Source organism: Caenorhabditis elegans, chromosome V (genome assembly GCF_000002985.6).
Source record: "Caenorhabditis elegans chromosome V".
NCBI classification, from domain to species: Eukaryota; Metazoa; Nematoda; class Chromadorea; order Rhabditida; family Rhabditidae; genus Caenorhabditis; species Caenorhabditis elegans.
This window is the reverse complement of record NC_003283.11, coordinates 15619768-15644248: the sequence shown is the minus strand read 5'-3', so window position 1 is coordinate 15644248 and position 24481 is coordinate 15619768. Positions and strand designations below refer to the sequence as shown.

Below are 24481 nucleotides of genomic sequence, written 5' to 3'. Positions count from 1 at the left end.
TACAAAAAAATATAGGATAACAAGGCAATGTAGTACCTTACTATTAGTCATAGATTTATCCACTCGTTATATTATTTTTATTATTCTTTTCGGATCCCCCAGAAAAAGATACTATGGTTAAAATTAAAAACCGACTGAGGAATAATTTTGTTGGAAATGGTTTAATAAAAATAAAAATATATGCCCTATATTTTTCAACAAAATTTATTGGCAGAATATAGAAAAATATTTTTAAAAAATATTCGCTTTATCTGAAAATATACTTTATTCAAGTTGAAACCATTGGAAAAGTGCCCAAAAATTGTCTGAAAATTAGAAATTGCTGGAAAAAACTACGATGATTTTTCAATAGTTTCCCACTTTTAACGTTTTCCGGGAAAAATTCATAGGCATAGAGTGAGTGACCCCTTTCAATGTCTAAAATTAAAAAAAAAAACTATTTTCAGTAATGCTCAAACACGTGTTAGATTCAATATATAAGGCTCTCAGTCTGAACGCGGCTTCAGTTGAACAAACTCATGAAACATCCATTCGTCTGAAAAATATAAAAAACCCAGCGAATTGATTGGTCATGAGAATTGTTGATAATTCATATTTATTTATTTATTTTGTAACATTGTTTATTTTTGTAAAATACGACAGAAATCCAACAACAGAGAGTTGGATAAACAGGACGGCCCGGTGTTGCAAACTCACAGGTTTTACAGGTTTAAAAAATTATTTTTTTACACTTCTTAGAAAATTATACTTTAAATTAAAAAATTTACTTTAAATTTCATAATTTTGTTTCAGAAGTTTTTGCCGTCACAAAATTCGTATTTTCCAATGAAACCTGCACTAAACACATACAGATCATCAAAATACGAAACTGTCTACAACCCCCTCCATCGGATTTGAACAAATAGACCGTATAAAAAGTGAACCAAAATTTGAAAAATTAAACAAAAACACTCAAAATGTTCAAGCAACTGTCTATCGTTCTGGTTGTCTTCGCAGTGATGGCTCATGCCACGATGAACCTTCCAAGTCGTAAGTTTAAGATATTTGAAATTGAAGTTCCGAAATCTGAGACTTACACCAAGATTTTCCAAAACTACCAAATTTCGTATTGAGACGTTTTTAAAATTTCTCAAAAACAAAGTTTTGAAAAAAAAGTTTTGCCATCTCGACAAAGTCCGATCTTGCGGAAAGTAATTTTTAAAAATTCGAGATTTGAGCTAAAAATAGGCCTCAACTGTTTAAAAGAAAATTTTCAGAACTTTTCATTACGAAATTCGCTAGTTTTGAACAATTTTTTGTTTGAAACAAAAAGCAAAATCATAGTTTTCGGTACTCCACTTTTAATTTAAATCTAAAGGTATACGTATTTTGCAGAAGAGGAGTACAACGCCGAAATGAAATCAGCTGGAATGTCGCAAAGTTCGATTGATGGCTTGAACAACCTGAGCCAAAAGTTTGTGAGCCAATACCCAGTCGTTCAGTCCAACAAATCGGCAGCAGATAAATTTATGGCCGAGTACACTACCGAAGCGCAAAACTTTGTCAAATCAATGCCCGTGGAAGATCAGAAGATTTATGCAGAGAGTCTTAAGAAATATGGGCTTATCTAAATAATGTATGTGTTTAAAATTAATGAAATGATATATACCAAAACATTGAAAGGGGTAAAAATTCTCGAGTAGAGTTGCTTGAGCGGGAATTTAAATTTTCAAAAAAAAGATATAGAGTTAATTTGCAATTCCTTTTAGTTCACATTGATCTGCTTGGCATCGCAGCAATTCTCCTGACAATCAACCTGGGCTTCGACCAGAAACAAATTGTTTTTTGAGTTGCTTCACGATACGGGGTATGCACTACAACCAACGTCACTGTTGATAAAATTCCGTGAAGTGCAAAGCAAGCCATAGCAATGTTTGTTGCGCCTGAATCTCAAAATTAAACCAATTTTTGAATGTATCCGAAAATTGCTAACCCTGATTATGATATTCAAAAATCACAGAATACGTGCAATATACGGTTGGAATCACAATCACAACAAATGGGATGAATATTTGAGCGCACATAGGCGAGCGGTAGCACGTGACTGGCTGGGAGAGTTTAACTTCCAAAGAAAATAGAATATTGACATAATGTAGAAGAAGCCTTGAGGAACAATTAGAATGATCATACCACCAACGCAAAATGATATCTCGAGGTTACCAACTGAAAGGACTAGGAATCCAGGACGCTTTAGGATATCGTTAGAAAGACACGGAAGACTCTGAAATGTGTGTTGTTTGAAAAATCAGTCTTGTCAGGCTTTTAAAGTGGTCTAGCTCCAGGCCAACGGTGTCGGTTTTTCGATTTTTTCGTCGAAAAATCGAAAATTTTTCGTTTTTCGATTTTCCGATATTTCGAAACAATTTTCGATTTTTCGAAAATTAGCTTAAAATTTTGGTCATTGATCTTCTTTTTTGATTAAAATATTATGTTTTTTCTCACCAATATAAACAAAGCTATTAGGTCAGTCAATAAGTTTTGTCGTTTTTTCTCAGTTTAGATTTTTTCTTAGATATTTTTTTGTGGTTATATAGAGGACTGTTAGTAATGACAAGCCCAACAATATTAGCCATATCAGAACTACTTCCAGATATTTTAAATGCCAGAACTGTCATGACGAAAAAAAATTATTTTTTTCGATTTTTTTTATTTTTTGGCGAAATGAAAAAGTTCATATGCCCTGATGTATTAAACAGATAGTTGAATAAAAATCTGCAATAACAGCTTCAGGCATGGCTTTTTGGTCACGCCATATTCGTTTAAGTTGTCAAAAATGCTTGCAAAAATGATTTTTTAAACTTTGAAGGACGCTAACTTCCGCAATGTGCAAGATACAAAAAAGTGATCAATTACAACATTAATAAGCACATTAATTACTACATTTTAGCAGTTTACCACTTGTTTCTATCTTTACCCGCTGCTAAGTTACAGTCAGTTGAAACAAGCCAAGCCCAAGTTTCAATAAACACCCTTTTTCCAGATTTTCGCCTGTAACTCCAAAGCCAGTCGTTTGCCGAAGTTTTGTTCAACAGATTAAATAATCACTTTTTAATTTTTCACATTTTTGTAGTTGAAACTTTTGTCATATCTAAGGTTTTTGCAAAAATATTAATCATCAAAGAAACAAATATGCGTAGTTTTTTAATAATGGGAAAATCCTACAAAGTTCTGTTTTTCTCTCCACAAGAGTAAAGCTGACCAATGAAAGTATATGCAAAGTTTTAGTTAAAAGTTACTTATTCATATTCAAAAATGTTTAGGCCTTTTTCTCTGAAAATTCTTTTTTCGAAATTTTTTCACGATGATTTTTGAAATTTTTCACAAATTTGGACGAGTTCGCTTAAATGTCTGATATCTTCTCCAACACTTAAAATATGACAAAAGTTTCAACTACGAAAATGTGAAAAATTAAAAAGTGATTATTTAATCTGTTATTAATTTTGTAATTGATCACTTTTTTGTATCTTGCACATTGCGGAAGTTAGCTTCCTTCAAAGTTTAAAAAATCATTTTTGGAAGCATTTTTGACAACTTAAACGAATATGACGTGACCAAAAAGCCATGCCTGAAGCTGTTATTGCAGATTTTTATTCAACTATCTGCTTAATACATCAGGGCATATAAACTTTTTCATTTCGCCAAAAAATAAAAAGAATCGAAAAAAATAATTTTTTTCGTCATGACAGTTCTGACATTTAAAATATCTGGAAGTAGTCTGATATGGCTAATATTGTTGGGCTTGTCATTACTAACAGTCCTCTATATAACCACAAAAAAATATCTAAGAAAAAATCAAAACTGAGAAAAAACGACAAAACTTATTGACTGACGTAATAGTTAAAAAATCATATTTTATGGTTAATTTTCGGAACATTTTTTTTTTCGACTTTTCAATTTTCCGGAGCCAAATCTTGTCAGGCGGGGTTAACTCCTAATCACCTGATGTATGGACACTTTACCCAGTTTTTGATCTTATAGATTCACAAAAACTGGTATAATGTATGTCACTGCAATAGTGTAATGAACAAATACATAGATATTTCGCTTCAAGCTACGTATTTCATTGGACAAGTTTATATTGACCAGGTGGTGATAACGTTCCTCGAAGAATACGAGAATCGTCACGGAAAGTACTGCAAAAGATCGATTTAGGGGTGCTGGTAGGCACGAAGGTATGTAGGAAAGTAGGCAGGCGCACAGGAACACCGAACTCACATCCAATAAACGTCAAGCCAATATGTCTGAACATCAGTAGGAATTCCAAGTGCCCAAGAAACTCCTAGTGGATAGCCTGCACAGACAGGAAGAAGGATCACCGGAGCTGCCATAGAACTAAGGTAAACATCGGCAAATGCTCCGACAAAATGGAGCAGGAATATGCTGGCTCGAACACTTTTCATTTTCAACGGAGTTTTCGTCAAAATAACATAGGCTCCAAAAATATGAAGTGGTATTCCGATGATGGCGAGGATGTGAAAAGTTGTGGCAAAAAAATCATCAGTAGCGAATAGACTAGTATTGTTGGAGCACATTTTTAGGCAAAGAAAAAAAGGCAAATGAAATATATATTTGCCCCCATGAATTTATTAGGATTTTTCACTTAATTTTTAATTTTCATCTGCCTATAAATAGTCAGTCTTGAAATTTGTCAGCTCTTGTTTTTTGCTCAGAATCAGAGCAGCTGTCCGTCTTAAAACTTAGTCATATGTCATAGAAAATTGTAACCTTATTGTCGAACATTCCCAACTTTATGTCATTTATGATTGCCATGTTTGTGTCGCACGCTCTCAACTTTTCTGTCGAAGATAGCCAATTTTTTGACGCACATTCCCTACAATCTATCGCTCATTGTTAATCTTTTTATCTCATTTAATCTCATTTTTCAGACCTACTATGTTAACTTTCTACCAAAAATTGTCAACTTTCTGTTGTATATTGCCAATTTTCTGTCGCCCATTGCCAACCTTTTGCTCCACATTGTATACTTTCTGCCGCTCTTTTTCAACTTTCTGTCGCACATTGCTAACTTTGTGTAATTGACAGGCTACAATGTGCAATAGAAAACTAAATTAGTTTGCCGAGTAACTCAATCTATTTTATTCTGAAAACCCCAATAACTCTATCATAGTTCAACGAGTTCTCCAAATTACAAACACCAATCGTACAATCTTTAAATTGAATTACACCTGCTCCTCGTAAGTCAACTTTCATCTGCTGAACCTATTTGCATATTTTTCTATTTATTTATTTTCGAGTATGCATACTCTCGAGAACTACGAGCATGATGAAACGTTTCTATACTTCAAGGATAAAAATGTCACCGTGTTTTCAGGAGTATTCATCTTACTCATTTTCATGTATTCGTTAATCCTTCCATTTTATCTTTTTGTTGGTAAGATTAATCGTGAGAAAGATAAATCGGTGAGAAAAACTTCATCAAATCCTTGAAGAAATTCCTGTTTTAGACTATTTTATACCCAATTACAAATCATTTCTCTGTAATGGTCAAAATAGGATATCTTGTGTTCACACTTATGATGGTTGGCTTTTTGATAATTTGCAAGTTCAAAATTTTGTAAGCATTTCCATTATCACCTGACACAGAAAGTTATTTTCGAGCGTTAATTTGGGTTGAAAACTTCAATTTCCGTCCTAATATTTTCTGAACAAATAGCATTTAATATTTTCAGTAACTTTCCGTTAAAGGCGTTGAACATTTCAACTTTTTACATTGCCTATGTATCAACTCAGACTTTTCATTTGTTGATTTTCCTGCTTGCCGCCGAAAGATTCGTTTTATTCTTTTTTCCACACACCGAGAAATCGATACTTATTTTGTGGAAGAAATTGAAAATATGGCATATTTATGCAGCCGTTATCGTAAAGGAAGTCGCGTGTTTTATGGATGCAATTTATGAGCTCTACAGAAGTTCTGGAACAGATTCGCTGAGAATTGTGACCGTTTATGGGGTGAGAGTTTGCTCAACTGTTCATTTTGAAAAAAAACTTTCAGATCACTTGCGTAGTTCTGAGCGTTCTCCTACTTGTCTCTGCACTTCTATATGTTCCAATTATGTTTCGCATACGAAAGTTTACTCATTTGGTGTCGGCACAAACAAACAAACCACATAAGTATATTTTCTGGCAAACGATGATTGTGATCATTTTCAAATCGGTTGGTTCAGAAATGGTTTTTTTTTAATTTATCGTTTTTTTTGCTACATATGTGCTAGAGCAATATGAACTTTCTAGAAGTTTCTGAAAGCTTCCAAAAATTTTCAAAACTTACTAGAACGGTCTTAAAGTATTCAAAATTTTCTAGAAGCATACAACATATTGTAGAAGTATCCACAAGTTTCAAACGTATAGTTTCGCGTATAGTTTTTTTTTTTATATAGAGAGGTTTCTGAAAGTTCCAAGAACTTCTATAACTTTGCAGCGCATGCAGGTGTTACTAATAGTTCACATAGTTTACATAGTTCACAAAGAAGTTAATTTATTTCTCTAGAAATTTCAAAAACAAATTTCAGATCTACATTCCGGTACTCCTATTTTCAATGCGAGACGGGTATTTTTCGTCGAGTGTCTTTATATCTATGGTCCTTGTAACTGATTTTATCACTACACCACTAATTATTCAAATATCATATTTGACATGCACCAAGAGGAATATTACCCTCATGTTCTCATCGTTCACGACCGTATTAAATTCTTTAAATTTGAAATATGGTTCTAGTATTGTAAGACCAATGGAGTCATCGACTCAAAACCCCAACGAGTTTCAAAAATTATGACTTTTCATATTTCCTTTATTTTTGTGACGATATGTATATAATGAAATTTTTGATAATCAAATTTTTGAATGGAATTTTAGGAATTCAAAGAATTAAGTTGAAAGCTTTGATCTCTTAATTGCAGCTGTGCATAAGACCTTTTCTCAAAATGAATCTGACTTTTATTTTTTGAAAAATGAATTCTACCCAAATTCAATTTGTAAGTATTGATGAGAACTGGAGAAACGGTATTCTACTGGTTTCGGCAGTCCTGATATTTGTCTATTCAGTAATTCTACCATTTTATTTTTACGTGAATAAAATTAATTATATGAAAGATAAAACGGTGAGAGTTTGTGCCTTTAGGCGGCGAAGGGGCCTTAAAGTTTTCCAAATCAGAATTCGGAGGCCGAAAAGTTGCCGAAGTTTCGTCTACCAACAGGTACCGGTTTCCGAACATTTTAGCGTTCGGCAACTTCGGCAGTTGCTGGTTGCCAAAAACTAGGCTTTTCCGAAAACGAATACTGTTATGTATTGAATGTATCAAGAAGAGAGTTTATTGTAGAATAGAATAAGCAATACAATGGTAGTAAGCAGATGTGCAGGATAGAAGAGTATATTAGATCCTCGAGAAAAGCAAGAACTGATTTGTCATCAAGTTGAATAAAAATATGTGGCATGTTGTGATAAGATCTTCACGTCCGGGCGAACACGTTAGTGCCACACAGGACGTTCACGTGACTTCCCAACAAATACCTCTGGAAACATCTTGAAAAGTACACTTTCTCTTCAAAATCAAAAATAAAGCAAGGCAAAGTAGACAAGACAGTTATCTTTATTTGTGAGCAAGTGCGGGGCTCGTGAAATCCATCCAAATTTAAAACATGCTTCTTCCAGACATTACTCTTCCCAATCACTAATCATTTCTGCGTAATGATAAAAATGGCATACATGATATTTGTAATCTTGATTTGTCGAGTCTTTCCTTGTTTTAAAATTAAGTGATTCGTAAGTGACGCTGTCTTTTTTTGAATAAACGGTGCCAAAAACTTGCAGCACCTTGAGCTTTTACCTACTGCCAATCGCATTATTCCTGACTTTCTACACGCTTTACATATTTATTCAATCATTCCATTTATTAATGTTTCTGCTAGCATTCCTAAAATTTGTATTATATTTTTTACCGGCAAGTGAGAAAGTATTGGTTAAAGTTCAAAAGAAAGTTAGTATCAAACTCATGTACTTTTTGATAGTCTTGAAAGAAATCGGAGTTATTATCATTGTATCCTATTTCAACAATAAAAATCTTGGGATAGCAGTTATGATGCTCGAGACAATATTTGGAGTAAGTTTCTATACAAAAAACGGAACCCCCTTAAGTTCTAGATAACAAGTGTGTCCTTTATGGCTCTTATATTTGCATCGGCTCTTCTTTACATTCCAATTATGATAAGTATTCGGCAATATTCAAATTTACCAACAGCTCGGATTGATCAACCACAAAAGTATGTTCTCTGGCAGACAATGGTAGTATTTATTTTGAAGTCGGTGAGTAGGGCCTGTTTAGGAAAAAGAACCAAACAGCAGAGTAACCGAGTTTTTCAGATCTATGTCCTAATATTGGCTATCTCGATGCGTTATGGATTCTTTGTGCCAAGCATCTTTACCCATCTTACAATAGCGACTGACTTCATCACAACACCACTTATCATTCAATTTTCATATTTGGCGTGCAACAAAAGGAACATGAACATTTTGTTATCATCTTTTAGTTCGAGGCAGTTTTTGAGAATTTTATTCAGTTTGAGCTCGACTAACTTAATTCAACCATCGATTTATATTGAAGCTGGTTCTCAGTCACAGCAGCTGTAGGACTTGTACAATATTTTGAAAAAATCAATCACGTCAAGGGAGTATTTTTGTTACTCCATTCCTAAAATCGGAATCTTTTAATCAACATTTCTCATTTACATAAGTTGAAAACATTCCTCGTGGTGCTCGTCTTTGAAATTTAATTCAAGAAGACAATTTCACGAAAGACCGGAAACTGACTAGTTCTCCTAAAAACTCCGGATCAATCAACTTGGCTCCAACTTCTTCCAATTTTTTCATTATCTGCCTGCTCCCTGAAATTCCACTAAAACCGTGAACCAAATACAATGTCAGATTACGATAATGTTGTAAACTTCGTGAATAACTCTAGTTTAAATTATAAAAATCTTTGTTTGCGTGCATTGTTTGGTGTATCGTTAATTGCATTCATGATTATTTACAGCGTATTACTTCCACTTTATATTTACACCAATAAAGTAAACCATGAAAGAGATAAAGAGGCAAATTGCAGAAAAGTGTGTACAACATATACATAGCGCATGTCGACCAATCAGCGACGCACGGCCTCTCTCAATTTCATTTATTTCAAAATTCCTCTTTTTCTCTCACACTCTCTCACGTGAGATTGAAAATTGAATAATATATGTGTTTTTAAATTAAATTCAAAATATTGACGAAGAAACAACTTTGGTATAAATACTGATTTGTTAGGACCGATACCAAATGGTAATTTTCGGACATATTTGATCTCGTAGACAACGGCTCACTATTTCAGTGATCTTTAAAGTAATAAAAAATTCTTCAAAGTTTGGTACAGAGAAACTGAAGTAGTTACATTTGTAGAAACTTACATAACTTATAAACCTACCGTATTCCTATCGTACCCAATCACCGTATTTCCTCTATTAGTCTTGAATGCAAGACTAATTTTCAATTGACCCGTAGGGGTGCAAGACTAATAGAGTCCGCATGACTGATTTTCGATTGGTCCGTAGGGGTGCAATACTAATAGGGGTGCAAGACTAATAGAGAAAATACGGTATATTTTTTGTCGTACACTGATGGAAAACTGATGAGACTTTCCCGGCAGGGTTCACAACCTGAGTTATTCATTGGTGGCCTCGGTTTCAGTCGGTTGCCGACTGTAAAGACGGGATCCCGTACGGGAAAAACAAAAAGTGACATATGAAAAAGGTATCAGACGGTATTAATCAAGACTTTGTTATTTTTTGCTTCTTTGAGTTGATTGTGCAAACGGATAATTTCGAATACCTTCGTGGTATCTCTATCAAAGTTTTTCAAAGCATTGAATCTTTACATAGCTTAAACTATGTATTTTGTGAGAATAGCCAAGTATTATGCACATAGAAAATGTTTCTTGTGTTATCAAGATTATTTTTGTAGTTCAAAGTTTCTTGATAGCTTTTCTGGTTACCGAGTTATATGTTTTCAAAAGCGTTCACATCAACTATTATGCTTGCGGTTGTCCAAAAATTACAATCGCATTGTCTTAAAACTGAAGTTACTCAATCAGTTTTTGATCAAATCAGGTGATTGACATCTTTATCTCTTCCTTAGAGAATTTTGCAACTTTTGGTGAGGTTGAATTTTTGATTATGTCTTGGTGCGTCTCGTAAAATTAGGAAAACCCGCCAAAAATTGTCGTTTTTTAACGATTTTACAGAAAATAATCAGAAAAAAATTATCTACAAAATGGTTACCTTCAATTTTCAAATTTCTCTTTTCAAGGATCACTAGAGGTCCCAAAAAAATCCATTTTTCGAGGTAGCCTTTTGTTTTTCCGTCTGCCGGCGTCGTGAACATCACTAACCTAGATATTTGCATAAAAATAGATACACTTAGTCTTAATTGACAATATATTAATAAAAAACTTAAAGATTTATCAGCGAATCGCCGGCTTTAATCAGTTTTGTCTGGAAAATCACTAATTTTGAACTTTCACATGTGGGCGTATTCATAGGTGATTTACAATTTTGCCCTTTTTTCATATTATTTCTATGTGTTTGATCAGGCAGTTAGTAAATTTTTATTAGATTTTGTTCACTATCAGCCGTTTCCGGCCTATTTTACCGTTTTCAGTACAAATTCGGCTCAAAAAGCTCACTCTCTCGCCCATGAGAGACGCAGAGAAAGTTCATCACGTCAATTTGATTTATTTTTTGAAATGAAGAGAGGCCGTGGCGACGCCTTAAATCAGTGTTTTTTTTTGAAATTCTTTTTCTGTTTTCATTAGATATTGTCATAAAATTTGTTTAATTTTTAAAATGGTTGTAGGAACACTCTGCGTACAATATTGCCGTTTAAAATTGAAGTTCTGAAATTTCCAGAAAAAATGTGTAAAACCACAATTTGCCGAACATTTTTGGCGATTTTGTTTTTTCCGGCAAATTCGGCAAATTGCCGGTTTCTGCAATCTTCCAATTTGCCGAGTCGCCGGAAATTTTTATTTTCGACAAATTGCCGATTTGCCGAGTTGCCGGAACAAAGTCGTTTGCCGCCCACCCCTTGCCCACCACCACCCCTGGTAATTATTACATAACGTTAAAAGACTACTAAATTTCAGATTTTGATCTATCCAATCACCAAACATTTTTGTCAAATGGTAAAAATATTCTATCTGATATTTGTTTTTGCAAGTATCATCCTTTCGGTTTTCGAGAAACTTTATTTATTGTAACTGTGCCATCGGCTTTCATCAAAATTTACTTCAAATTTTTCAGAAATGTGATCATACCAGTAATAGTATTCTTTTGCTTCGGTTTATTCATCTTACTTTACACAATTACTCAAGTATTCCATGTTTTAATTTTTGTACTCGTGCAACTACAAGTTACTCAACACATTGAACCTGAAACGCATTTTTGAAAATAAACTGATCTAATCGTGTTTCAAGATTTTATAATAAAAAAAAACATAAATCACGGATCTTGAAATTTCATTTTCACAAACCCACGATTCCGTGAAAACAAAAATCCGACTAGCTCCTCTAAGCTTTTTTGCTTAATCAGTGGGGTTCAAATTTGTCAAACTTGTCTGTATTTTTAGTATTTTTTAGCTTGGTCGGAAAACATACATACTACAAAATTATGAAACAAGACAAAATGCTGGTTATTGATACTCTCGTGCAATTCAAAAAAGGACCACATTTTGAATGTCTCGACTAAAATAAACCCCGAGAGAGAGAGAGACAGATACAGAGGCAAGCCGGTGAAAACTGTGAATGTACATGGGACCTAACTTCTGAATTTATACGGCCAAATTAGAAAGTTGTAGCAGTTTCAAAAAATTTTAGATTTTTTTAAATGTTCAGTCAAAGTTTTGGCAAATTGTCAAATAAAAAAAATAAAAAAAGAGATATCAAGGAAATCCAGAGCAATGTCGCATGTTTCGAATCTTTTTATGTTTTAACACGAACAATTAAAACAAAGTTAAAGTATAAAAACTGTACAACAAAATTTTTTTTGGTCCACTTCCAAAATTATTAGTGGCAAAAACGAAAATATTTGTTTTCTTCCGTATTGCATATCGCAATATTCGAAACGGATATTGAAAAAAATTATTAAAAAAGGAAGGGAGCTTAATTTCTCTTCTTGAGAAAGTAAATGGTACTGTCTAAACCTTATTCATTCACATTCAACGGAATCTACAAAACGATCAGTCAAAAAAATGAAGAAACGTAGCTTTCAAATTACATCGTCACGGAAAGCGCTTGATACATGGAAGCATGAATCGGGAGAATATTTGCTGAAAAAAAATGTCACAAAAAGTACCCTAGGCTACTTTTTGGTGCTACTGTGTTGCCTACAAATCATTCAACATATTTAACATCGAACTTTTCCCAGGAATAAACTGTTCTAACTGTGTTTTTCACTATTATAAAATAGTCTCGTAATGCTCAGTGTTTCAGCCAGACAGGCAGCAGCTGTTACAAAATTGCAGTTTCGTGAAAAACGTCTGACTCTTCTAATTCCTCTAAGTTCCTCTCAGCTTTTCTGATTCTTGTTCAATCTTGTTCAAATTTGTTAGCTTGCTCAGTAAACAGAAATACTACCGGAATAATGAAAAAAGACCAAATGCTGGATATCGACATTACCGAAAAATTCAATGAAGATCGACATTTTGAAGGTATCGATCTTTGGTTCAATCTATTAGTTATTTTATTTTTTATTGCATCTATGATTATTTATACCATTTTACTTCCATTTTATATATACGCCAATAAAATAAACCATGAGAAAGATAAAGAGGTAAGTTGGTGAAAATTGTAAAATTAATGTTTTTAAACTTCAGATAATTTCAGATTTTCATCTACCCAATCATCAAACACTTTAGTCAAATGGTAAAAATGTACTATTTTATATTTGTTTTAATGTGTATTTCATTTTTTTTTATCCTCAAACTATACTTTTTGTAAGCGCGGAAGCATTTCACGCTATTAATTTGAGTTCATATTTCAGAGAGATAGGCATAGAACTCCCAATATTGTTTTGCTATAGCTTATGTAAATTGCTTCACACCATAACTCAAGCATTTCCCATGTTAATGTTTGTACTAGCAGTTCAGCGGTTTGTTATATACTTTTGCTCATCCAGCGAAAAAAAGTTTGAATATCTGCATAGGATCATTAAAATTAAACATTTGTACTTTTTAATATTTTTAAAGAACTTTCCTTTGACATTTTCTCCACTTGGAAATTTGTGGCAATGAATCAAGGCGAATATTGGATTGATTTTTTCAATTGGGTATGAATCCCTCGAGGGGCTGAAAACAAAAACTTTCATTAAGATTAATTGCTCTATCAATGATGCTCTTGTGTTTCTCTCTGCATTTTTATATATTCCAATTGTCATAAGTATTCGAAAAATGGTTAATTTGCAATCAGCACAACATTCCAATCCTCAAAAATACATTTTCCTGCAGACAATGGTGGTTTTTACATTCAAATCTGTTAGTTGTATATTTTTTCTGGACAATTGTTTAATAGACAAAACTATGTAGGCTAAAAAAACGATAACCTTTCATAATTTTCATGAAGTGTTTTTGTAGAAAGCCTACTTAGATTTAAGAATCGGGTTAAAAAATTTGATTTCTATGCCGAATGAAACTGAAAATTGAATGTTCCAGACCCACGTTCTCACATACCTTATGGCAAGCTGTGGTGGTGATTTCAATTCCAGTTTATTCCTTCATTGGATGATTGTGACAGACTTCATAACCACACCGTTAATCGTCCAGGTGTCATACTTATCATGCAACGAGAGAAACATAAAACTATTGTTTTCCTCATTCAGTTTTTCGAAGTTGTTCAATGTTTTGTTTAATCTCAAAACTGGTGCTACAGTGTTGACACGCGCAGCTACAATTTACTCAACACATTGAACCTAGAACCCTCTTATTCTATCAGAAACCGGCTTCATCTCTGTTCTTGCATATTGAAAAGCATACCACGTGTTGCTCGTTTCCAAGGATCTCAATTGGACAGACAGCTTTCTAAAAAAAACTCGTTTCCAAGAATTTTTTTCACTGATTAATCAACGTGGCTCAAATTTTTTATAATGTATTACTACCATTTTATCTACTCCAATAAAGTTTATCACAAGAGAATAAACAGATGCATTGAATAGCATGATGAAGAAAATGTACCTCCGACCCTGGTCAGGACCGAACAGAACCCGGCTGGGTAGGCCAAACTTGCGCTGTTTAAACTTGAAAGTTAGAGAAACGGAAACTTCGTGACTCTAATGGAATGCATCAAATTTTGCGACCAAACGAAAATATTTCTAGACAGTAGTATTCTCCCGGAAATTAATTTTCAGTTCTACCATCAAACAGAACCCGTAAATAATTACTAGACAATACTTTCTGCACCGGAAATGGGGAAATATACCTTTTTGTAACAAGAATTTTCGCATTATTATCACAAAAAAACGTCTCAGAGAATGTTCTCGAACTATCGTGAAATATTCCAGCGAACTTGCGCTTTTCTTGGACTTTTTAACAATTCCATTCTAGCTCTGTTGATTTTGTATAAATCCCCAAAAAAGTTGGGTAACTACAAGTATTTGATGATGTATATTTCGATTTTCGAGATCATATACTCTCTGCTTGATTTTTCCACGGTCCCTGAAATATTCAGTAAAGACTCAGCGTTTTTGATCACTATTGAGAAACGGTTGGCAGTTTTGCCGGACATTGCGCTGCAATTTGCGTTAAGTGAGTTTCCTGTGAAATGTCGGTTGCTGAAATTTGAAATTTCAGTTGTTTTCTGCAGTCTTTTTGGGATGTCCATGGCGATTTTCGCTATCCATTTTGTTTATCGATATCTTGTTATGACTGGGTGAGTGACGAATATGGATGCCATTTCATATTTTTAGCGAATTATTTAATGGTACCAGAAATAAGAAAAATGGGTCCGAGTGGCTATTGTCACTCGGAAGGTGGCTAGTTCAATTTCCACCTTACCACCTGTTCGCGAAAGGTAAATCGGTCATATCGCAAGTTCCGGTATGACTTAAATTCAGCCTACTATGTAGAAAATATATATACACGCCCTGATAATTATCTTGTTTCCTGAAACCCTTCAACTTACCTGAGATCAGATTTACCAGGGAAAAAACCTGCAGCTAGCATTTCTGATAGTCATATGATTTGCCTTAAACCTAGTACCTTGATTTTTGTTCAGAAGTCACTTCATCAAAACCCGTCATCTTCTAAAAGTTATCAGTCTAATTGGATTCACACTTTGCATCGGGGTCGTCTGGAGTTTCTTGTGCATTTTATTCCACCCAATTCCGCAAGCCGACCTGATTCTTACCCAAGAATATTTAAAGCCAAGGAACCTACAACTCGCCGAAATCGACTACTTGGGCCCATGCTTTCAAGTTCAGGACGAGAAAGGAGTTTACCATCTTAATTGGGACGCGGCTGGACCAATTGGAATAATGACTGTGCTTATTGTGAGTTGAGAAATACAAACTAAAAATTAAAGGAAAAATCCATCCAGGGTCTAAGCTTCATCACAGTATTCTACTGTGGCTACTCTATCTACAGAAACATCAAGTCCATGGCCGCTATGAGATCGTCGGTCGACCATTCTCTCCAATCTCAATTATTCTATGCTCTAGTCTTTCAAACTCTCATCCCAGTGATCCTGATGCACATTCCAGCAAGTTTGGGATTCCTCTTCTCCATGTTTGGCCAGTCAATATTGTTCTTCGGCGAGCTCCCGACTTTTTCAGTATTTCTGTACCCAATCTTGGACCCGCTCCCCAATTTTTTCATTATTCGTAGTTATCGTCAGGCTATCTTGGGTGAGAGCACATATTTTTTTGATTTCAAGACATGGAAGTTTTAGATTTCTTTGGATGCTTTTTAAGAAAACCGTCTCCAAATTCCAGCAACAATCAAAGCAACCCAAATCAAATGGAACTTCGGAATCATGTGGTTGCTTCAAACTAATGAAAATTCCTCAAAAAAAAATCTTATTTGGTCTCTTTTAAACGGAAACGTTTTGAACTTTTTGAACACAATCATTATTTTCCTGTATCATTAAACTTTAAAGTTTTAAAATAAAATCAATGGTCCAAATCATTTCAAGAACCACCTCCCATGAGACATCAAGACGTCATCATATTGCTTACTCATTAGACATTTCAAATTAGTTATTGTTTTCGTTTGTTAAAATTTGAAAATATCATGTGAGGTGGCTGAATCCACAAATAGAAAAAAGAAATTTTGTTGATCTAGAGGTGACAGCGTGACAACACACAATAGTCAGTAGCCACGTGTCGACAGAATATGGTTTTGTTGTCGGGGATCGGCTCAAAATGGGTCTGAGTTCGGGATCGAACCACACAAGATCTGAGGTCGTGGGTCGACCCAAAATGTGTTGGGGCTCAATCGCAACAAAAATCTCTAAGTGTTGTGAGGCATGAGCGGGCCGCGGGCCGAGAAGCACTCAGGATACTGTCATGCATTTCTGTCAAGCATGCTTGTATCTCTGCGAAGTTTGGTAAAACTACAAGTGGAAGAAAACGAAACTATTGCTGAGTAGAATGATTTGCCACCTCCGACAAAAGATATTACTACCGTTTACAGTTATTTGTGATATTTTGAATCCCGATAATTGGAGTAAAATTTATTAATTTTGGTATCACTACATAGTTTTTTTTTAATGTTCGAAAGGTTAATAGAATCTAAGAGAGGAAAGAGTAATGATAAAGAGGTGTATGGTGAATATTGTAACGTGGTGATTCTTCAATCCAAACGACGTGACTGATGATCATAGCCCATAGGCTCGGCGAACTGAAAACATTGGAAACTTTTCACATTTAGGCATCACCATCTAACCAACCTTCCGAACTCCTCTGATCACTCCTTGAGAAGACTCCTCTTTGTGCCACAGGTGACGATTCTGTCCATTCTTCGGTCGTTGAACCCTCGGAGCCGGTGGAGGCAGCTCATCGCGACCCCAACCTCCGCCTGTTAGGATTCTATAAACAACGTCATCCGCTGTATCGTTACTCCATAAGTTATTTGCGAGCTTCGGGATATCCTCGTTTCTCCGAGATTCTGTTCTTCGCGCATTTAGAGACTCGGAACGGCGAACAATTGTGAACAAGGGAACTGGGGGTTCATATGTCTTGAGATAGCTGGGCACTTTGAATTGGGCAAAATATTCGGCTGGGTCAACAGGTTTTCGCTTGAAAATTCCATCAATTGACGCGCTTTTTTTCAATCCAGTAGTTCCGTGGTCAAAGCTACCAGTGACACTTGGCTCCACGAGAGGTGACATTGTGAGAGGTGGAAGGCTATATTTCCCATTCATTTTTGGCGGCGATGGTGGTGACGCTCGAGGTGGAATATAGTTAGGAAGAGGATTTAAAGGCTCGTATACGATTGATCCTCTAATAAACATCTAGGTTGGTCTGAAAAATTAGATTGTTAGAAAAAGAGAGGAAAATGTAATTTTCAACAAAAAAAGAGTGAAAGAATGAAAGTTAGAAAAGGGAGCACCTGAAGTCCCATAGGATTCCTTCGTTAGTCTTCGTTGGTTTTGTTGCCATAGGAGATGGGAGTGAGCATGGAAAGGGTATAGGGAAGGGTAGAATAAAAATAGAGTAGGTATGCATATCACTAAAGGGGCTGTTGTAGAATGTAAAGAGCTGAAATTAAAATAAAGCGATATACCGATAGCACGTCTTTCAGGTACGGAGAGCACGATTAACTATTTGATTGACCCAATCCTATCTTGCCACACAATCGACGTTAAGACCAATGCTTCCACAATTTCTACCGTTAATTATACTTACCCGAATACTGAGTTTATAATAGCTAGAATAGAACTTAGTCTGTCTTCTTTATTGAAGTCCGGAATCTTTTAGCTTCGGCAGCTTCTCCTCTTCCTTTTGAATTTTCGCAGATGGAAGTTGCTTTTGGAAATTTGCGGGTGGTTCAGGATTCAAGTATTCGGATCCTTTTGTTGACTTGATCTCTTCTTTAACTGGAGAATGGTCCATGTGTGTTCTTGAAAGGCTTGTCAATTTCGAGAGCGATGCTTGCTTAGCTGGAGGACTAGGAATTGGTGGCAGTCTCCACTTTGCTAGAGAAGAACAAGAAGGTTCCGGATCGCTACCATTTGCCACACCATCCATAACATTCTGCTTATGGATAATCTCATCAGCCTCTTTCATCAGCTCCTGCATCGATTTTCTCAAAGACATCTGAAATAAATTATTAGATATCTGGCAAAAAAAGAAGAAAAATCAATATGGGAGCCCAGTCATAATGGAAAGATGTGCTCACGTAGAGTCCCAAGAGGTTGGTTCATTAGTTGATTTTAGGAGGCACGGTCACGTTGAAAAGTAGAAACTTAACTGACCAGCTTGGTTGTTTGAAATATAATTTTCCTGTTACAAAAACTAGAGAAAAATGCAAAGAGATGAATGACTGAAATAACGAAAAAAACGTTCCAATGATGAATTTAAAAATTATTCATTGAACAAAAACACTCACGAATTTCAAGTTTTTATTGGATTAAAATAATTAACAAAGTGAACAGGTGTTAACTAGTAAATACTCTCAGGATGAAATGGCTCAACAATAGCCAAACTTTTGGTCTTTGCGATCATTGGATGTTTTAGGTAGCTTTTCATACAAAGCATCATTTCCAATGAGTAATAACGAGTCTAAAAAACTTTATTTTCAAATTCAAACCACATCAACCAAAGTTCTTACCGTTCGGCTATACATCAACAATAGAGTTGGAGGTGAAAATGTTAGAATGTCACTACCAAGTGGAGTCAACTCGTAAGCAATGTATGCCCAGGACTCTTTATCAATTTCGGCAATAGGGGTCCAGGTCATGATTGTCACATTTGAAAGTGATATCGCTGCTGTGAACGCGTCGATGATGAATATCAAAATGGACATTTTCATTAGTTGGCTTTCGGGGATTTTCACTTTATTTCTGGAAGAGATTATGAATAAAAAATGTGACCTCTAGTTAATACCTTTTCATATTTTTCACTATCCGATACGACCAAATGTTTAAAAATGCATTCAGGAAGGTTATGATCGTTATTGTTGCTGCAAGACATCCCCATATTATTCTCCTACCCTATAAAACTGAATTTATCTACATACACACCTATGCATCATTTACCAGAGTAGAAGCAATAAGGAAACTGTCAGTGGGCTTATTGTAAATGAAAAATGAATCATTTACCGCAATCCATGAAGTAAAAACAACTGGAATCCCAAACATTGCACTTGCAATTGCCCAGAGGTATTTTCTCCAAATTTTTTCACTATTGTGCGGTTGACCAATGTGAACCTGTTCAAACATACGAGCATTCCATAAATGTACTGAGTATAAGCAAAATGAAGTGATAATGCATGAATAATACTAGTCGATAGAAAAGTGTCCGCCGTGGCTCTATTACGAGAAAGAAAAAACTGTGCCTGAGAGCCATTGATGCATGTTATCTGCGGTATTCGAAGAGTGAGGAACGAGTTGGAATACGTGGCAAGGTTCTGAAGACTTTAGTTGTGCTTTATTTTAAACAACTGCTTACCATGAAGTACCCCACAATGAAAAGTCTGTAGAAAGCGCTGCTCAGTGAGTTGAGATTCTTTGCCACAGCTACAGTAACCCATGTATAGGTGGTCCATAAGACAGTGTGAAAGGTTACGGGTCGTATGAACTTCCAATTGTTCGTGAGATCCATTTTTCCGCAGAATCAGAAGAACTAAGTAGGTGAATCGTTTTTAAGGTTTTATAGTTTTGTAATGTGTTCACTCGAATAAATATTCAATACAATCAGTATTTCGACGTCAATATAAAACATCAGTGATATACCTGAAATAAAAATGGAGTACCAATATCTGGGATCTATTTTTAAATGACTGTAAATAGGCTCCTGATTCCGAAAATCTATGTGAAAAAAATTCAAACAATTTTCCCTAATTTTATATTTCAGCACTTGAAAACTTGAAAATTTCGTAAATCGACACATGGCGTCTCAAAAAATCGGCGTTTGAAAATTCCTTTGTCGCACAAATGCAATCACAATTCAAGCTGAAATATAAAATCTGGGAAATTTTTGAGAATTTGTCCACATAGATATTCTGAATGAGGGGCAAATTTGGAGTGATTTAAAAAATATTTTCCAGATTTGAGTAATCTATTGTTAATTCATGTGGGCTTCTCAAAATATATCAATAGTTTTCTAATTAGTCGCAAAATAGCAAATGAGAGAAATAAAAGTTATTCAGCTCTAGAACAAAGTTTATTTGAAGCAAGCTTAGCGAGCAGAGTCGAGACATACACACACACTGATAGAAGAAAAAAATATGAATGAAGAGAGCGAAGACTCGTTAAAATGGAGTTTTGAATGACTTATTAGTTGAGTGCTAAATGGGTAGGTGGAGTCGGGGTGCTTCAGACCGATGGAGAAGAAGTGAAGAGGCCCCTTGTGCAGCAGAATGGTATGTACCCTTGGGAAAATTTTGGCACAGATTCAGAATCTGCTTCCTAGCAGGCGAACCTTGATCAATAAGCGGAAACTAGAACGGGCTTAGAATGCTGTGCTACAAGTCGCTGGTAAGTATCGAAGTTTGACCAATATCTGCCCAAGTTTTATCCTATTCTCCAAGACATAATAATGAGTTGGCCGGAAAATAACGTTCAACTAAACTTTATTTTTAATAAACAATCAAAGAGAATTAGAACAAGTGCTAACGACATTACAATTTCGTTTCGGTTTTTTGATTTTCGTCACCAACAGAAAACCCAAACGTGATGTTCAATAACATGAAAGTTTGGAATTCTACATAGTGTGGTTACTGCCGTTAAGAATATGTATGTATGTATATAGATGATTTGGTTTTATTAGCACAACTGCATACATATGTTAGAAGACAGAATGGCCAAAGATATTCTGAAATATTTACAATGTCATGCTTTCAATTTCCATTTTTTTACAATACCGAATATTGCTGATCGTTAGCTTTTGACAATGAAAATTGTTGGAAGCGGGTCGATCGCTGGAAATAATGCAATTGTCGTGGCAACTGAGAACGTATCGAACACAATGTTGAACACGCAGCATGTGTATAGCACAGTGACTGGGATATGCATTAGAATGAGTGGAACGGTTGCCTGAAAGATGTTTGGTGTGTCACTGAACGGTTTTTTGGGCCCCTAGCAATCAAGATATTTCATTTCAAATCCTGCCCCCCCCCCCCCCCCCCCCCCCTGGATCTACTACTGGGTTATCGGCAACAGCCCCCTGTTCGGAAGTGGCTTAAACTACAGCCCAGTGGATTCACCATCAGACAGTGTGCCTTACTCCCAGATCCGCAGAACATAAAGCTTGAGTAACAAATTGCCCTTTCATCCAAAACCCGCGCAGTGAGTTACCTGAAACACCAAGGCGACGAACAGTTGCTTTTGAAGATGTCTCAACCGTATTGATCGAAGATCCGTGAGATCCACCAATTTCCCAATGTATAAATAACAACGTACTCCAAAAAAGATTACCAGAAAAAGAGAGGAGGCCTGAAGTTACTCTGATTTTCGAAAAAGAAAACCAATTGATTTATCTGACCGTTAGTACCCATTGCAGAGCAGCTGGTAAAATTGCAGAAAATCGTAATGAATTATCAATTGTTGAATAGAACAGTGGTCCAGTATAAGCGACCTCGTCCACCGTCATATTCACCGCATCAAACAAAAAGTCTCTGCAGTTAAAAACTATGAAGTACATATTAAACATGTTGTTCTCACCGCACGACGTTGTCCATCTCTGGAAACGGAGCAAGCGGTATCCATGCCACTAAAAGCCATACAAGTGCGTAGAATATGGGAAATGCAAACCAGGTGAGCATTTTTAATCCTTTAAATTTTTTGAGAATTGTGTTTCCTGTGGATACAAATGATCGGTAGGCAAAGATGATAACAAACATGCCCATGGAGAAGCCGAAAAATGCATAGTAGATGCCTAAATCTTAGCTACATAATGTACGTTTTTTACTCTGGAAGATATTCTTACAGTTAAGAACCATTGCAGTATTTCTTCCGAAGAATCGATCCTTATACGGAACAACTACCACAAATGATTCTTTAATCGATAGTACCGTCTGAAAATTTTCGCAATTTCCAAGTCAATCAACGAACCCCTACAGTCTCTGAAACAATATCCAGCACTGCATAGGACATCTCAAAAACTGAAACTCCTATCAGCAAATGCTTATAGTTACCCATTTCTGGTGGGGACTTGAAGGTAATCAGTAAAATGAGAATGAAGTTTGCTAGTATGGAGAATGGAGCAGAAATATAGGAGAGCAATTTTGGGAAAAGAGCATTTTTTGAGTAGTTGCCGAGTATTTTCAGTGTTTTGATGTAAAACCAAAATAATAGTTATGTCTGAAAAACTCCTGATTCTATAACAATCATATGACGCAGAAATAACAAGAAATCGTACAAGTTGTCTAGACTGTCACAAGGAGCTTAAGCAACGTCCCAGTGGAGATTGAGTTCTGAATTACGATTTTCGAAGCTTTGATCTCGTGATGAACGGTTTACATTCCTTGCTCTATACGTATTTCGGTTATCATGAGAAATGGCTCGAGACTCTAGATGATGTTTTGATATTATGTTTTTTACCTACTCAACTTTTATTTTCCTTCATAAAGTTTTGCTATCCCAGGGGCACTATAGTTACTGAGGAGCACAACAAGTCTGGGTACGACCTACGTAGTGGCAGGTTGAACGTTCATAAGGCATTGCGATAGCTTATATCGATAATAAAACTTAACAAAACCTTTCTCAAAGTAATTCGCTCAAGCTTCAATGGGATCTATTCAGAAGTCCCTTCTTCTGTACACGGCTCCCACCTCGATCTTTTTCAATTCCATCCTAATTCTACTGATTATATTTCGATCTCCACCCCAGATGGGAAACTACAAGTATCTTTTGATAGGAGCTTGCATATTTGAAATGTCCTATGGAGTGTTTGATATGGTTACACAGACGGTATGCTAGCTGAGCTGAGAGTGACAGTTGATTGTTGAGTTCTTTCCAGACTGTGCTAAACATTGGTCCATCGTTTGTAGTGGTTGTTCCATATAAAAATCGATTCTTCGGAAGAGAGGTTTCAATGTTCTTCAACTGTAGGTAGCACTCGAAAACCAACAGATTCAACACACATTCAGGTTCTTACTGTGGATTCTTCGGCTTCTCTATGGGAATGTTTGTCATTATCTTTGCCTACCGTGCATTTGTTGCTACTGGAAACCAAGTCCTTAAACAGTTCAAAGGAATTAAAATTGTCTCCTGGTTTCTCTTGCCACTTCTTTATGGACTTGCATATGGAATAATGACTTATTATTTGTATCCCAACTTTCCAGAGATGACTGCAATTGTGGAGTGAGTTAAGAATAGTGCATCTTAAATAAAACCAGAATTTCAGAAAATCTGTACTCGAAGAAATGAATATGACTATTGACGAGTATACCTATACAGGGCCTTTGTTCTATTCGCAAATTGACAATTCAATTCGATACAGCACAATTGGGGTAGCTATGCTGCTAGTTGTACTAACTGTGAGTAGCTCGTAACTGATTATATGTATTCCTGAAAGATTTTCAGACAATCTCCCTGTTTTTGATTATTTTCTTCGGCGTTCAGTGTTACAGTCACATCTCTCAAATCACGAAGATCACTAATGAGAGGTCAGCCAAAATAAAGAAACTACAGCATCAACTGTTCATCGCACTTGTGCTTCAAGTGAGTTTTTCTTTTGGATCTTAAAAGTTTCACGGCCTCTTTGATTCGGGACGTATTTTCTTTTCCCGTTTCAGGCCGTGGTTCCACTTGTCCTAATGCATATACCTGTATGTATTTTATACACCTGTTCCGCACTGAACATCAAGTTCAATCAATTCTCAGTTGCAACAACTATCGCATTATTTCCTGTTCTGGATCCACTTCCCACCATTATGATTGTCAAAAGCTATCGATCAGCGATAATTGATTTGAGTTTATATTTATCAGTGAGTTAATCAGTTGATAATTTCAGAATTTATAATGCCGTTGCTCAATTGTTGTCGACGAAGGCGTCCCGAGAACGTGGATAGTGGGAATACAATGACGACAAAAATTTGAATCACGAAATATTTACTTACTGGGCACGCAAGCCATGACTTCATTGTGAGGCTCTTCTCGACTCGTTTCTTTATATTACCCATTTATCAATTTCACCCAACTCGATCAGGTTTTTGTTTCAGAAAATAAAATGTTTATCTCTAAAAAC

The 24481-nt window shown here is 35.6% G+C and overlaps 5 protein-coding genes and 6 pseudogenes across 11 annotated transcripts; 6 read left to right on the top strand and 5 right to left on the bottom strand.

Annotated features, from left to right (window-relative positions):
• Positions 1-956: 956 nt before the first annotated feature.
• On the top strand, positions 957-1610 carry C55A1.4 (DUF148 domain-containing protein; the record flags this gene model as incomplete). The annotated part of the gene is made up of 2 exons (NM_074489.3): positions 957-1029; positions 1375-1610. The coding sequence occupies 2 exons, from the start codon at positions 957-959 to the stop codon at positions 1608-1610; spliced, it is 309 nt and encodes a 102-aa protein (NP_506890.1).
• Positions 1611-1749: 139 nt separating this feature from the next.
• srh-168 lies at positions 1750-4571 on the bottom strand (annotated as a pseudogene). The gene has a single exon. A coding segment is annotated over exon 1 (2822 nt).
• Positions 4572-5295: 724 nt separating this feature from the next.
• srz-44 (Serpentine Receptor, class Z) lies at positions 5296-6833 on the top strand (the record flags this gene model as incomplete). Its single annotated transcript, NM_001028567.1, has 5 exons — positions 5296-5460; positions 5505-5614; positions 5730-6009; positions 6053-6214; positions 6570-6833. The coding sequence occupies 5 exons, from the start codon at positions 5296-5298 to the stop codon at positions 6831-6833; spliced, it is 981 nt and encodes a 326-aa protein (NP_001023738.1).
• Positions 6834-7008: 175 nt separating this feature from the next.
• On the top strand, positions 7009-8686 carry srz-43 (annotated as a pseudogene). The gene is made up of 5 exons: positions 7009-7158; positions 7710-7820; positions 7869-8157; positions 8199-8360; positions 8418-8686. Coding segments are annotated over exons 1-5 (981 nt in total).
• Positions 8687-12739: 4053 nt separating this feature from the next.
• Positions 12740-14045, top strand: srz-49 (annotated as a pseudogene). The gene is made up of 5 exons: positions 12740-12913; positions 12967-13076; positions 13124-13408; positions 13452-13613; positions 13791-14045. Coding segments are annotated over exons 1-5 (986 nt in total).
• A 560-nt stretch (positions 14046-14605) lies between these two features.
• On the top strand, positions 14606-16124 carry str-248 (Seven TM Receptor; the record flags this gene model as incomplete). The annotated part of the gene is made up of 4 exons (NM_074487.2): positions 14606-15003; positions 15349-15622; positions 15670-15976; positions 16021-16124. 4 exons carry the CDS (start codon positions 14606-14608, stop codon positions 16122-16124), a joined length of 1083 nt encoding a protein of 360 aa, NP_506888.2.
• Positions 16125-16922: 798 nt separating this feature from the next.
• C55A1.9 lies at positions 16923-17797 on the bottom strand (annotated as a pseudogene). Its single transcript has 3 exons — positions 17682-17797; positions 17020-17593; positions 16923-16970 (listed from the first exon to the last, which is right to left on the bottom strand). Coding segments are annotated over exons 1-3 (738 nt in total).
• A 228-nt stretch (positions 17798-18025) lies between these two features.
• C55A1.11 (Shootin-1) lies at positions 18026-18388 on the bottom strand (the record flags this gene model as incomplete). The annotated part of the gene is made up of 1 exon (NM_074485.2): positions 18026-18388. One exon carries the CDS (start codon positions 18386-18388, stop codon positions 18026-18028), a length of 363 nt encoding a protein of 120 aa, NP_506886.2.
• Positions 18389-18733: 345 nt separating this feature from the next.
• srg-35 lies at positions 18734-19894 on the bottom strand (annotated as a pseudogene). Its single transcript has 6 exons — positions 19742-19894; positions 19501-19700; positions 19330-19474; positions 19178-19284; positions 18903-19134; positions 18734-18853 (listed from the first exon to the last, which is right to left on the bottom strand). Coding segments are annotated over exons 1-6 (957 nt in total).
• Positions 19895-21171: 1277 nt separating this feature from the next.
• Positions 21172-22431, bottom strand: C55A1.1 (Seven TM Receptor; the record flags this gene model as incomplete). The annotated part of the gene is made up of 6 exons (NM_001356766.1): positions 21172-21327; positions 21589-21726; positions 21776-21908; positions 21955-22168; positions 22220-22307; positions 22351-22431. The coding sequence occupies 6 exons, from the start codon at positions 22429-22431 to the stop codon at positions 21172-21174; spliced, it is 810 nt and encodes a 269-aa protein (NP_001343575.1).
• A 585-nt stretch (positions 22432-23016) lies between these two features.
• C55A1.13 lies at positions 23017-24227 on the top strand (annotated as a pseudogene). The gene is made up of 5 exons: positions 23017-23199; positions 23249-23592; positions 23636-23768; positions 23815-23952; positions 24027-24227. Coding segments are annotated over exons 1-5 (999 nt in total).
• Positions 24228-24481: the final 254 nt, after the last annotated feature.